Source organism: Apium graveolens, chromosome 1 (genome assembly GCF_009905375.1).
Source record: "Apium graveolens cultivar Ventura chromosome 1, ASM990537v1, whole genome shotgun sequence".
NCBI classification, from domain to species: domain Eukaryota; kingdom Viridiplantae; phylum Streptophyta; class Magnoliopsida; order Apiales; family Apiaceae; genus Apium; species Apium graveolens.
This window is the reverse complement of record NC_133647.1, coordinates 15,667,778-15,683,419: the sequence shown is the minus strand read 5'-3', so window position 1 is coordinate 15,683,419 and position 15,642 is coordinate 15,667,778. Positions and strand designations below refer to the sequence as shown.

Sequence of the window (15,642 nt, the reverse complement as noted above, 5' to 3'; positions counted from 1 at the left end):
ACCCAAGTTACAAAGTATTACAAAGTTGTCCAAAATATTAAAACAAATCTTAAACTAATTTATTAGGCTAATTTGTGATTAGGACGATGCACCTGCAAAATTGTTATACATTAATCTCAGTGGACACTATTTCTAAGTTTAGTTATAAGGTGAATTAATAGTGCGTGTTTAATTCCGTACCCTAGTTGTCTGAGTTATTACAATGGCTTAAAATGTTGAATTTACTCCTCTATATATCTAATCCTAATCCTAGTAATTGTTGCTATTAAAATAGGTAGCATATTGATGGAACATTGTAACAACAATTGATAATATATATTCAACAGTTGTAGGAGTCTAATTACCTAGTGATTGTTGGGCTATGATTTTGATATTAACAACGCTAGCTTGTAATATATTTATTTTTATGCAAAGCTTTCACCCTAGACTTGTAACTCAATTAATAATTATAATTTAGTAGCTAGTCTATGTTTGAATTTTAAGAATTCTCTCTAAAAGAAATAATTCATCGGTCATAAATCTTTCTAAATCTATATTGATATTGGTTATATCTAAGTTTGGCTTTATTAATGGTGTAAAGTTTATTAGGTCTCTATACTAGCTATAGCTTAAGACTTGGAACAAAAATAACGAAATTGTTTGTCACAAATGAGATGAATTTCAGTATAAAAATTTCTTTACAAGTGATCATATTTGTTGTAGCTCAAGTTGTGTGAGTAAATAAAAAGGCTAAAAATGTTGAAGTTAACCGTCCCATTAGGAATTGTTGGCAAGTTTAAGAAATAGGTATCCTAGTAAAAGGTTTTTACGGCAATGCGCATTATAACAACATATAAGGATAGGTTGCAGATATGTAATACACAGTTGTAAGCCCAGTTCTTAAATTAGTGTTATACCTTCTTTTTGTTTATTTTAATTTTAATTGGTAGTAGTTTACCATACATTTTCACCAAGTCACATAACCAATTCATTACTATTTTTTACATTTCTCGTCAAAAAGAATTTCTTATTACATTTGGAATTTTAGAATTGCTTTACAATCACCTTCCATGAAATAATGGCATGTAATGGTCTCAAAATAGTTTTGTTCTGTTTTCATGATAGTTGAGCTTGAGCTGTGATTTTGATGTTTACTGTTTCTGGAGGCTTTCACAACTAGACTAGTAATAATTCATCCGTTTAATAGGAGTCTATGCTTAAATTTTGAGGTCTATGCATGAATGAACTTTATCTTTGAAGAAAAAATGTGGTTAAAATGAAGCAGAACTATGCTTTCTGCAATACCCTCTTCCTGTTGTTAAATAAAATGCATGCATATGCACTACTGATAGACACATTTACAAAAACTCGAATGACCATTTGCCTATATAAACACCCTTTGTCTTGTTGATTCTTTCTTCACACTTCACCATCCTCTTCTCTTATCACCTCCTACTTTCATCGCCAAAATGAATTCAAGCAACTTGTTTGTCTTTCTTCTTAGTGTGTGCATGATGATGATGGTTATGCCATCATCACCATTAGTACATGATCAAGAAATTGATACGATTCTCGGTTACAAAAATGTAACGTTTGAACTATCAAATGGTGCATCAGGGTATTCAAGTTTCCTGGTAAGATCACGCAATGTAGTAGAAGCTCCTACACGAGCGTGCGGGGTGCGATCAACACGAAACATCCCGTTACCGGGTGCGGAATATGTTTACATAAACCTCAAAATCAGTAACACCCAATGGGTGACTTTGGGAATAGATGCCACGACCTTTTATGTTTGGGCGTATCAAGATAACATCAAATATAATGGTCGTTTCAGGGCAAGTTTTCTTGCTGATGCCCCTCAAGAAGCTACGGATAAGCTTTTTCTTGGTTCGACGAATAGAGTCACTCGATTCGAAGGTAACTACAACGATTTGGAGCAGGCTGCTAATGTAAGTCGACTAAACCTTCGATTAGGAATTCAGAACCTGGACGGGGCCATCAGAGCAGTATATGGGAGACAAGAAGGCCAACTAAACCAAGGGACTGCAGAGGCAAAATTTCTTCTTATTGCTATACAAATGGTGTCGGAGGCAGCACGTTTTAAATTTATGGAAGATGCAATTGTTCGGAATGATAACACACCAAACATAAAAAAGAAAATGGTGGCCTTCCAGAACGACTGGGAAAAAATCTCAAATGCGATTCATAAAGCAGAAGCAAAAACCCTGAAATGTGTTCGGATTTCACCAACCCTCGTAATCAGTGATATTGGGTACCGGCAGGAGGTGAACACAGTGGCTGAAATTAAAAATGACTTGGGCCTAATTAAATACTATGGCAATATAGTTTGAAATCTTATATTTTAGGGCTCTAGTCGCCGAATGCATGTATTCTACAATCAAATGAATAAATCTTTCTGTTTTATTAGCAGTTCTGTTTTCTGCTGCAATATCTGCATATTTTATATTCATTTGGAAGGCATTTAGTGGCTCTTTGACATTAAAATAGTTTGTTAAGCTTTGTTTTTCCTATCAAAGACCTAGTAGAGAATCTTACACAAGAGAATGGTGCATGGTTAGGATTTCAGGATATTTGCATATTATTTTTTTTCAATAGTGTTCTAGTTGGTGAAGGACCTTCTGCTTAATAATTATTTACTCCTTTGGAGTTACTGACATTTGATCTTTAGATTGTATGCTGATCTCCACATACTGGTATTTTTTTCTTTTGTTAATAAAACTTTGTTACGGAATAGCCTGCCTGGACTGGAAGTCATTCCTTTCCCAGTCCTTGTCTCTGCATTTTCCCCTTATCCATGTATCTGAAAGATATTTCAGGAAGTTTTGGTCCGTTTTCTAAATTAGGAGATGAAGAGGATGAATGGTTTAACATTGCCAAGCTTGTTAGGAAACAATCCCTGCAATGTGAATCCTCAGAATGTGTCACAGTTTAACCACTATGTTCTCAATTCTTCTCAAATCATTTCAACCTACAAGCAGATATTTATTTTGTAGGTTCTGTTTGCTTGAAATTATAGAGTGCGGGATCCATGACACTCTGCTGATCAACAATACACTTTGAATGCTTTAAATTGTACCAAGCTCTTTACATAAAAAAAAAATCATTCAAAACGTGTACACGGTCTTGCTTTGCAGGTCTGGATTATGAAACAAAAAGAAGTTCACTGTATACAAGTCCACGATGTAAAGTACTCAAAATACAATGGATAATGTATTTTGTTCCAAGATCCAAATCTCCAGCAACTAAACATAACTAGAGCATGCCCATGCCTCTAACACTAGTTATAAAGAAGAAAACTACGGAGTAGGATCAAATACAAGCATTATTTTCTCTCGAAACAAGACCCTTTGTTGGCTTGCCATGAATATGTAAACAATTAGTGTTGGTCACACCTGTCAGCAGGTAACTCAAGTACATCAAGTATGTCCCAAAAACGATAGCTTTTCGTAAAATTCATATTACCTACCAGCTTGTACCAAATTTTTGTGTCGCAGAAATATAGCAACAATCAAAGCTTCAAACCTTTCAAAAATAAAAGAGATTAGCAGAAAAAAGTTTCTCAGATTATTTAATAGTGAGAACATAGCTGTGGGAATTATTACTAGACCAAGAAAACTTGTACAACACCACAACTTGAGCCTCTTATTACTCTGTAGTCTTCACTCATACCAAAGAAACATATAGGCAGGTTATCAACCAGAAACAAATAACGTCAAGGAAGATGCTGGGGAGAATGACGAATGACTTGATTATTTTGTGATTCAATTTTCCTCAGGCTGCTGCCCTGCCTCGTTCCTGTCCTTGATTGAAACCAAACTTTCCATGTATGCAAACACTCCTCGACACAACATTTTGTTCTGAAATGCAAGATCCTTTGTTTCTTCTGTGTCGGGATAAAATAGGACTAGCTTACCATCATTAAGTTGCAGTAAGAGCCTGTTACCCATCCAGTGACCAATAGGACGCCAAACACCAGGAAACGGACCCACATTAAATTTCTTGGTCCAACATCCCTCACTCCATGTCCAAATGTCAAAATACTTGTTAGTCTGATGAAGAGACAGAAACGCAAGAGAATCATCATATACTGCAAGACACTTATAACTTGGTTGTGCATAGTCAGGAACATCAATCTCTATGAATGAATCATTAGCCATGTTGAAAGAAATGATCAATTCAGAGCTATAGTCGAGTGACCCCAACCAGTAACAACATTCCTTCACATATATATAACACTTGTTACATTCCAAGTGATAAGCCTTAGCCAGATCTCCGCAATACCTCCAGGAATTAGTCCTTAAAGAGTACACAAGGACCGATACAGGAGGATTGAGATCACCATTATCATTAGCATTGAGATCACTACTATCAGTATCTTTCCAATAGCCTTTTATAACAACCACTTTATAATCCTCAGTAACATGATCAAACCCAAAACCATAAACTTCATACGGACAATAAGTGAGATTAGCCGGAAAATCAGGCTTACAAATTATCTCAGGCAAGGTTTTGAACTCGTTAATAGCCGGATTCCACAGAGCACGATAACCGGGTCCGGAATCATACCCATACACATAATACAATCCATGACAAGGACCGCAAACATAAATGCTAGACATTGGCATGTCATCTAACGAATAATAAGCTAAAACTCGAGGAGTTTCATCGAGAAACAACTCATACAACTCAATTTCAGCATTTGTAACATAATGTTGAACAAAGAGACAACCGCGCCAATCATCATTATTGCTGTTATTGTAGTAGTTAATCAGATGTTTCGATACAAAATCAGGCCTCGAAATAATAGCATACCATGATTTGCACACACTCTTAAACTGCAGCAGATCTTTTACTGATAGCCTTGACAGAATCTCAATAATTAAATGTTCAGGCACATGATGATCAATCTTCTCTAATGCAATTAACCTGGATCTCTCTTTTTCTTTCTTAATTCTGAAGAAAATAAATTAATCAAAAAATCAGAAATTATTATTTCCCACTTATCAAAAGAAAATAGAGAGAATATACATGTACCTTTGTTTCAAAAATTGAGTCAAACGATCGTTCTCATAACGAATGTAGCGCTGCAAGGAGAGAGCCATTCTCCGTCTCGATTCTGATTCACCCCAAAATTATTAAAATTATCACAGAACGAATATTAGTGTATAAACTTAACAGCGAAATACAAGGGCAGGGAAACTTACCGTTACTGTTGAGGCCCCCGAATGAAATAAAATATTAGGGTTTTAGGACAAAAGGGGAACCCTTTGTTTGTGCAGTATATACATATATCCAGCATTTCGCTTCCACCGTTCAATTTGTATTCTAACATCTGTTTTTTAAATATTCTCTCCGTCTCCAAGTATATTTTCTTCTCACATATTTTAAATAATAATTTGTAAAATTAATTTTTTATTCATTTTAAAATATGTAAAACAAGTCAAAGATAAATATATTTAGGACGGAGGTAGTACTTTTAAATATTAAGAGCAAATTCAATTTGTCAATTTTTTGTAAATAAAAAATTAATTAACTATTTGTAGTTGAGGAAGTATATACGTGTCAGGAAATATACACGTGTTATGCTTGTAGGGTTTTTAGCACATAAACGCAACGAAAATGTAAATATAAATCTTAAAAAAACTGAAACCCTCCGCAGGATCCATGCGAAAAATAATATTTAATTTGTAGTTCAGTATGTTTACCTTAAGAAACTTTACGTTAATGGAAAGATGGAGATCTTTAATGGCGATCCAAAAATGATGAACGGAGATCCTTAGCAGCTGCTCCTCAAGTGTGAAGCACTCCACCGGTATCCACCAAGAAAACGATGTAATGAAGGAGGAGGAGATGGAGAGAATTAGGGTTTTGTAAATTTTTTTGATTGAGGCAAAAATAGGGTCTATAATAGTATATTTATAGGCAAAATTTTCAGCTGAAAATTTTCTCATAAAATATTATTATTATTAACGCTTTATTATTCTCATTAATAATTAAAACACCTTTTAATTATTAATCCTTTTTCTAAACACTTTAAAATAATTCTCTGTCTTGATTTAATTTCCAAAAATTAAATTCTTAATTAATAATATTAAGAACCTTTTTTTAATTAATTTATAATCAATTAAATCTCATTTAATCAATTATTAAATTTGCCAATTAATTATTTATTTCATAAATAAATAATTATCAGCCATTATTAATTAATTCCTCCACCATTAAATCATTCTCTTTTATGGTGTGACCCTGTAGGTTCAATATTAAGCCGGTAGTAGAAATAAATAATAATAAAACTATTTTATCATTATTTATATAAATTCTCTAATTCATTAAATATGATTAATTAATTAATCATATTTATTCTACATCGTGGGGGATACTTCTCAGTATATCGCGACTATCCGGATAATACGAATTCACTGCTTAGAATACCAAGAACATATTCAGTGAGTAGTTACCGTACAATTAATTCCTTCTACCCTGCAATGTCACGATTAAATACAAGGCATGGAACTTGTGTCAAACCTATTTTATTTAATCACTTGCTTTCCCATTCACTATGCTTAGTTCTATTTAATGTAAATTAGAAACTCCTTTCTAATTTCATTCACTCTGGCCAGAGATTCCTGAACTAACATAAGTGGATCAGCATTGAACATTCTCTTCCTACACTGGAAGGGGTAGACCCTTTATTGATAATACACTATCTTCGTGTACAAATTCCTATACCCAGTAGAGCCCTTATAATTGTCCCTTGAGACTAAGAACTAAACCAAAGCATAGTTCAGTGTACACAAGATGACTATGATGACCTCAAGTCTAAGGATACTTGTACAACTATCACTATGTGAACAACTGCTGACACGTGAGTGAACTCCATCAGTTGTTCAGCTGTGTGAGTCATGTTCAGTGAACTTATTCTATAATAAGCACCTACATACTAGCTATAGTGTCACCACACAAATGTCTATGAGAACAGACATCCTTCATAATGAAGCAAGCATAGTATGTACCGATCTTTGTGGATTATTAATTACCAGTTAGTAATCCTACGACCAAGAACTATTTAAGTTTAGAGTTATCATCTTTTAGGTCTCATTATTATGATCTCATCACAATCCATAAAAAACTTTACTCTAAACTGTGGTATATCTTATTTAAACATTTAAATAGATAGAGCCCGCAATAAAAAACAAAACAAGTCTTTTATTAATATCAATGAAATCAAAACAGATTACATAAAAGTTATTCCTAAATCCTCATACATGATTGGACTTAGGACATATCTCTTTCAATCTTCCACTTGTACTAAAGCCAATTACTCTGATATCTAATACCCATCTTGTCTTTATGACGATCAAAGTGACTCTGAGAAAGTGGCTTTGTGAGTGGGTCTGCTACGTTGTTAGACTGTTTGGAACTCTTCCAACTAATTGCACCACCATTCAGAGTAAACACGTACCCTGACATGGATTTGCTATCACTTTCTGATTGAAAACTAGAGTCAGTATAACCCTCTATTTTCAACTCAGATTCACCACCAAAAACAAGAAAAATGTCATGAGTCCTTTGCAAGTACTTAAGGATGTTTTTCACTGCTTTCCAGTGGTCTTCACCTGGATTGGACTGATATCTGCTCGTCACACTAATTGAATAAGCAATATCAGGCCTTGTACACAACATCGCGTACATGATAGATCCTATTGTTGAAGCATAAGGAATCTTACTCATATGCTCTCTTTCCTCAGGTGTCTTAGGAGACATTTTTTCGGAAAGGGACACTACATGGCTCATCGGTATGAGACCTCTTTTGGAGTTTTCCATGCTAAACCTTTTAAGCACTTTCTGGATGTATATACCCTGGGTAAGACCTATCATTCTTCTAGATCTATCTCTATAGATCTTCATACCGAGAATGTTGGATGTTTCTCCCAAGTCCTTCATGGTGAAGTTCTTTGATATCCATACTTTGAGTGATTGTAACATCGGTATATCATTTCCTATAAGAAGTATGTCATCCACATACAATACAAGAAATATTACCGCGCTCCCACTAACCTTCTTGTAGACACATGGTTCATCTATGTTTTTGATAAAACCAAACTCTTTGATTGTCTCATCAAAACGGATGTTCCATCTACGAGAAGCTTGCCTTAAACCATATATGGTTCGCAGCAGCTTACACACTAGGTGTTCATTTCCCTTGGAAAGAAAACCCTCTGGACGTGTCATATACACTTCCTCCTCAAGTTCCCCATTGAGGAAGACCGTTTTCACGTCCATTTGCCAGATCTCATAGTCGTAGTAAGCAGCAATCGCAAGCAAAATCCGAATTGATTTTAACAGGGCTACAGGCGAAAAAGTTTCATCAAACTCAATCCCTTGCCTTTGTTTGAATCCTTTTGCCACGATCCTGGCCTTATAGGTCTCCACCTGGCCATCTGCTCCAATCTTTCTCTTGTATACCCACTTGTACCCAATAGGCTTAACACCTTCAGGCGCCTCAACCAGAGTCCATACTTGGTTGGTATACATAGATTCCATTTCGGATTTCATGGCACTATGCCATTTCTCTGAGTCAACACTACTCATAGCCTTATTATAGGTCACAGGGTCATCATCATCAATGATTGATAACTCATTGCCATTCTCAATGACAAGGGGGGTAGCATGTCTGGAGACAAACACCCGATGATCGGTGTAAAAGTAATACCCCAAAGTCTCTTTAGGATATCCCACAAAATTACATTTTACGGATCGAGATTCCAGCTTATCTGGGTCAACTTTCTTGACATAAGCTGGACATCCCCAAATCTTAACGTGTTTAAGACTCGGTTTCCTTTCTTTCCATATCTCATATGGTGTTTGAGGAACAGATTTGGAAGGCACCTTATTCAGTAAATATGCTGAGGTTTCCAATGCATAACCCTATAGGAATACTGGAAGATTCGCATAGCTCATCATGGACCGAACCATGTCTAACAAAGTTCGATTTCTCCTTTCAGATATCCCATTCAACTGTGGAGTATATGGAGGAGTCCACTGGGAGACTATACCATTTTCTTTGAGATAATCTAGAAACTCTCCATTCAAGTATTCACCACCTCGATCTGATCGAAGAGTTATAATACTGTGTTTGGTTTGTTTCTCCACTTCATGTTTATATTCTTTGAACTTTTCAAAGGCTTCAGACTTGTATTTCATCAAATACACATATCTGAATCTAGATCTATCATCTATGAAAGTAATGAAGTATGAAAATCCACACATAGCTTGCGTAGACATTGGTTCACATACATCTATGTGCACCAATCCTAGCAAATCTGCAACCCTCTCTCCATGTCCACTAAATGGAGATTTGGTCATTTTACCCAATAGACAAGACTCGCATGTAGGATATGATTCAAAATCAAAGGGGTCAAGTAACCCTTCCTTATGGAATGTCCGCAGTCTATTTTCACTAATATGACCTAGCCTATAGTGCCATAAATAGGTCAGATTTTCATCATCTCGTTTTCTTTTATTAGTTTGTTCAATCTGAAGTAAATCATGCTCTACGTCACATACATACAGACCATTATTTATAATACCACGTCCATAAAGAACATTATCTCTAAGGATAGAACATTCATTATTCTTAATAATAAATGAAAAACCATCCAAATCCAACATAGGGATAGAAATAATATTCCTCACAATAGAGGGAACGTAATAACAATTATTCAAAATAATAGTCTTGCCCGTAGGCATATGTAAACTAAATGATCCTACAGATATAGCCGCAACCCTTGCTCCATTGCCCATACGTAGAATCACCTCATCTTTTTCAAGAGTCCTACTTCCCTTTAGTCCTAGCAACGAATTGCAAATATGAGAACCACAGGCGGTATCTAATACCCAAGTAGAAATTTGACCTAGTGACATATTAACTTCGATCATGAACATACCTGAATCAGAAGCGGTAGTCTCACTACCCTTCTTCTTCAATTCTGCAAGGTAAACCTTGCAGTTCCTCTTCCAGTGCCCCAACTTGTTACAGTGAAAACAAACAGCTAAATTAGGACCAGTCAACTTGTGAGCATCTAGTATGCTCCGGAGTGATAGTGCAGAAGACATGACGAATATAGTAAATCTGTAAATGATAAACACATAACAACACTTAACAAATATTCAATTTCATTTCAAAACACTATATGAATCGGGTCTTTATTCATAAGTGTCTCCCACTAGTTTATCTAATTTATTCAACCCCCTAAGTGAAAATTAAGCATTCATAATGCTAGTGGGAATAGGGATCCTACATTCCATCACACAACCTCGGCTGTGGCACGAAACGTCATGTGATGTTCAATAGGCAGACAACTCTTGTCAATTACATCTTATGTTATTCCCAAATATAACTTTAGCCTCTTGAATAATTGAGTCACGGCTGTGGCACGACAAACTCAATATTGTAAGTCAAGTCTAACCTAACATTTCGTACAATTGAATCAGTCTCCAACGGCCTACGGCTGTGGCACGTACCGACCTTTAGATTCTAATTCAATGTACACATCTCTATGTAATAGACAAGTATTTCGTATTTCGAAATCAAAGCCCTCGGCTGTAGCACGAAACGACAATGATTTAAAATAAGAACCACTTTCTACCATATTGGAAGGCTATGACCGACACAAGCCCGTTGTGTCATTGGCCAATTACTACTTGATATTGTTTAATTTTAGAGGGATTATATTACGTTACAATCATAATCATATTATAAAGAGATTCTTCCTTTTAAATTAAATATTTCAAATAAATAATCGATAATTAGATGATTCCCAAATCGGGTGGAGCATTGTCAAGAGGCGTCACTTAATAACCCTTTCTTATAGATAGAAATCTGTTGTTGACAGAATCATCTTTTCTCTCAATATTGAAAATTCATATTCAATTACGTGTTTTATAAACACAAGAATCTCATGATCGTATTCATAATATTTATTGTTAAGGCAAGAAACGATTCCTATTCTAGATTTTCTAGAGCACGCCTTATATTGATTTAAGTTCACCTAAATCTATCATCGCATGGTAAACATAGGCATATATCTCATATATAAAATTAAATAAACAAGTAAATGTAAAGTACAATAAAGTAAATGTGTTTGGTTATGGCCCCATCCTATGTGATCTTTATCAAGCTCATGATAAAGATCAAGGTCAATCTAATATGGTGATGGAAATAAATACAACTACTTATTACATAAGTCTTCTTGTATGCCTCGTCTTCTTCTTTGTATCACCTCCATTGGATAGTCTTCTTGAGTCTTCAATTACATTACATGATTGAAAGTAAAACTAATCTAATGAACTTACAAGAATAACCCGAGTTACATTCGAGATTTATGATTACAAAGATTGACGACATGCAAGTCGTATTTAAAACCAAAACCAAAACCATTACACTAAGGTCGAAAAGCCATAACCATCCACCATGTTCATACAACACATAAAAGCATGTTAAAACACATAATCTGATCTTAACATATCATATTATCCATGATCTAATCATAAAAAGAAAATATGACAAAAATCAGAATCAAATCAGAAACACAAGAATCACGTTTACGGGCAGTAAACGACGTCAAACACCTTACAGACGAGTCGTTGATAGCATTAGCTATCAGTTTTGTTCAGACGCTCGTTTACCTATGGAATAGGGTATTCGTTTGCGTAAATTGGACACCAGACCCAGATTTCAGCAAATCTGCAGCAGCCAATTCAGAATCCGTATCCAATTTGATTCTCATAATTAGAACAAACATAAATCATGTATATATCAGTATATATACAGATTACATAATCATCTTATAATTATACAACTCACATGAATATCATATATTCAAAACCATACATATATAAACATATTATATCAACATTAAATCATGGCGAATCACGTACATGCTCATATATCGAAAACAGTTAAACACATAAACGAATTAAAAACTTTTCGCAAGTAGCTCTGATACTATTGTAGGGTTTTAGCACATAAACGCAGCGAAAACGTAAATATAAATCTTAAAAAAAAACGAAACCCTCCGCAGGATCCATGCGAAAAATAATATTTAATTCGTAGTTCAGTATGTTTACCTTAAGAAGCTTTACGTTAATGGAAAGATGGAGGTCTTTAATGGCGATCCAAAAATGATGATCGGAGATCCTTAGCAGCTGCTCCTCAAGTGTGAAGCACTCCACCGGTATCCACCAAGAAAACGATGTAATGAAGGAGGAAGAGATGGAGAGAATTAGGGTTTTGTAAATCTTTTTGGTTGAGGCAAAAATAGGGTCTATAAAAGTATATTTATAGGCAAAATTTTCAGCTGAAAATTTTCCCATAAAATATTATTATTATTAACCCTTTATTATTCTCATTAATAATTAAAACACCTTTTAATTATTAATCTTTTTTCTAAACACTTTATAAATAATTCTCTCTCTTGATTTAATTTCCAAAAATTAAATTCTTAATTAATAATATTAAGAACCTTTTCTTAATTAATTTATAATCAATTAAATCTCATTTAATCAATTATTAAATTTTCCAATTAATTATTTATTTCATAAATAGATAATTATCAGCCATTATTAATTAATTCCTCCACCATTAAATCATTCTCTTTTATGGTGTGACCCTGTAGGTTCAATATTAAGCCGGTAGTAGAAATAAATAATAATAAAACTATTTTATCATTATTTATATAAATTCTCTAATTCATTATATATGATTAATTAATTAATCATATTTATTCTACATCACGAGGGATACTTCTCAGCATATCGCGACTATCCGGATAATACGAATTCACTGCTTAGAATACCAAGAACCTATTCAGTGAGTAGTTACCGTACAATTAATTCCTTCTACCCTGCAATGTCATGATTAAATACAAGGCATGGAACTTGTGTCAAGCCTAACTTATTTAATCACTTGCTTTCCCATTCACTATGCTTAGTTCTATTTAATATAAATTAGAAACTCTTTTCTAATTTCATTCACTCTGGCCAGAGATTCTTGAACTAACATAAGTGGATCAGCATTGAACATTCTCTTCCTACACTGGAAGGGGTATATCCTTTATTGATCATACACTATCTTTGTGTACAAATTCCTATACCCAGTAGAGCCCTTATAATTGTCCCTTGAGACTAAGAACTAAACCAAAGCATAGTTCAGTGTACACAAGATGACTATGATGACCTCAAGTCTAAAGATACTTGTACAACTATCATTATGTGAACAACTGCTGACACGTGAGTGAACTCCATCAGTTGTTCAGATGTGTGAGTCATGTTCAGTGAACTTATTCTATAATAAGCACCTACATACTAGCTATAGTGTCACCACACAAATGTCTATGGGAACAGACATCCTTTATAATGAAGCAAGCATAGTATGTACCGATCTTTGCGGATTATTAATTACCAGTTAGTAATCCTACGACCAGGAACTATTTAAGTTTAGAGTTATCATCTTTTAGGTCTCATTATTATGATCTCATCACAATCCATAAAAAGCTTTACTCTAAACTATGGTATATCTTATTTAAACATTTAAATAGATAGAGCCCGCAATAAAAACAAAACAAGTCTTTTATTAATATCAAAGAAATTAAAACAGATTATATAAAAGTTATTCCTAAATCCTCATATATGATTGGACTTAGGACATATCTCTTTCAATGTTGCTTTGCAATACACATATCTTGGCTTATAAAAAAACACACACAAAAAATATCAATTGTCTCTCTCTTGGCTTATAAAAAAACACACATAAAAAATATCTGTTGTCTCTCTCTTGATATCTCTCATCTCTCTCTCTATTTCTCTCGTTTCTCTCCTCCCTCTCTCAATCTCTCTTCTCAATCTCTTCTCTCCCTCTCACTTTTTCCCCCTCGGCTGATCTCCCTCTCTCCGGTAATTGTCGTCGCTGCCTGTTTCATTTTAACCCCTTGCTGCTTGTTTCTTTTTCCAGTGAGGCTGTATACGTGTGTGTGTGTGTATGTATTGTGCAATTGTGAATGTTTGTGCGTGTGTGCGTGTTTTGTGCATTGGTGGTGTGTCAGTTAAGTTGGCTGTTAATTCGCGTGGGGTTCAATTCCCTGAGTTTTTTCGCTTCAATTTTTGCTAAATTATAATGGGCTTTGATGATAATCGTATGTGCGGTTTTATAATCTCGTTATCGGTGGAATTCATGTTGGAAACCCGAGATAAGGGGCACCACCGAATTTTACCGTAACCGGTGATGAACTCCAATGAACCGGTGGAGTGCTGTGAGGCCTTATTATTTGAAAAACTTCTTCTAACTTTAAAAATTAGGATGATTGTTGACTTGCCTTATATGATTCAAAATGATTTTACTAGCTTCATCTTTAGATTTTAGGAAATATGTCCAAGTGAATTTTGAGAAATCATCCACAATCACTAGGCAATATCTTTTCTTAGAGATTGACAAGACATTGACTGGTCCAAATAAGTCCATGTGCAATAGTTGCAGAGGTTCTTCCATTGTAGATTCAAGCTTCTTTTTGAATGATGTCATGATTTGTTTCCCTTTCTGACAGGCATCACACAGTCCATCCTTTGAAAACTCAACTGGAGGAATGCCTCTTACAAATCTTTCCTGACTAAATCATTCATAGTCTTGAAGTTCAGATGGGACAGTTTCTTGTGTCATAGCCAACTTTCATATTGATTTGCATTGATGAAAAACAAGTAATAGAATTTGCAATTGATGAGTTGAAGTCATCTAAATACACATTTCCTTTTCTCACTCCAGTGAGAACCACTTTGTTGTTCTTCTTGTCTGTAACAACACGGGCTTCTGAATTGAATGTTATTGAGTTGCCCTTATCACAAAGCTGGCTGACACTCAAAAGATTATGTTTGAGTCCATCCACTAGAGCAACTTCTTCAATGATGATATTGTCTTTAGAAATCAAGCCATATCTCACAGTATACCCTTTGTTGTCATCTCCAAAAGTGATACTTAGTCCAGCTCTCTCCTAGAACTCAGTGAGTAGGGCAAAATCTCCAGTCATGTGCCTTGAGCAACCACTATCCAAATATCAAAGGTTCTTTATGTTTCCCTGCACACATCAAAATTAATAAAGTTGATTTTGGTACCCAAGTTTCCTCAGGTCCTGCCTTGTTAGCCTTCTTTTTAAGTTTCTTGGACTTGTCCATATTTGACTCAAGTGAATGAGATTCATGTTAAGGGCGAAAACACGCGCTAAAATTACACGCAAGTATACGCGTTCGCAAGTAGTATAAGATATCAAGCAGATTCGTTCCCACATAGACTGGTTTAGGTTAAGTTCAATTTATGCACCTATGCAACAATGTATGGTTATCGTTCAATGCTAAGACAAATAACAAATTGGGTTTTGATTAAACTGAGAGATTATACTAAATAGCATTAACTAAGAGAATTGGGGTTAAATTACTTATATGAGACAAACATGGGATTCTAACTTCATTACTACTTCATTCAAAGCCATTGTTCTTAACCTTGGCATGCAATGGTGATGACAACTAATCAAATAACACGAAACTAGTAATCGCCATTCGCCAACTTTCGTTGTACGAATACCCTACTACCAGATA

At 34.8% G+C, this 15,642-nt stretch overlaps 2 protein-coding genes across 3 annotated transcripts; one reads left to right on the top strand and one right to left on the bottom strand.

Annotated features, from left to right (window-relative positions):
* Window positions 1-1,255: 1,255 nt before the first annotated feature.
* On the top strand, window positions 1,256-2,428 carry LOC141719397 (antiviral protein MAP-like). Its single transcript, XM_074521778.1, has one exon. The coding sequence runs from the start codon at window positions 1,449-1,451 to the stop codon at window positions 2,328-2,330; it is 882 nt and encodes a 293-aa protein (XP_074377879.1). The 5' UTR covers window positions 1,256-1,448; the 3' UTR covers window positions 2,331-2,428.
* A 633-nt stretch (window positions 2,429-3,061) lies between these two features.
* On the bottom strand, window positions 3,062-5,330 carry LOC141661243 (F-box/kelch-repeat protein At3g23880-like). 2 transcript variants are annotated; one of them, XR_012549903.1, is made up of 4 exons: window positions 5,205-5,330; window positions 5,035-5,116; window positions 3,467-4,953; window positions 3,062-3,392 (listed from the first exon to the last, which is right to left on the bottom strand). XR_012549903.1 is itself a non-coding variant. In XM_074468229.1 (3 exons), exons 2-3 carry the CDS (start codon window positions 5,100-5,102, stop codon window positions 3,762-3,764), a joined length of 1,260 nt encoding a protein of 419 aa, XP_074324330.1. In that variant the 5' UTR covers window positions 5,103-5,116; window positions 5,205-5,330; the 3' UTR covers window positions 3,062-3,761. The 2 variants fall into 2 exon arrangements, 1 of the variants encoding a protein (XP_074324330.1); XM_074468229.1 differs by having other exon boundaries at window positions 3,062-4,953.
* Between the last annotated feature and the right edge of the window lie 10,312 nt (window positions 5,331-15,642).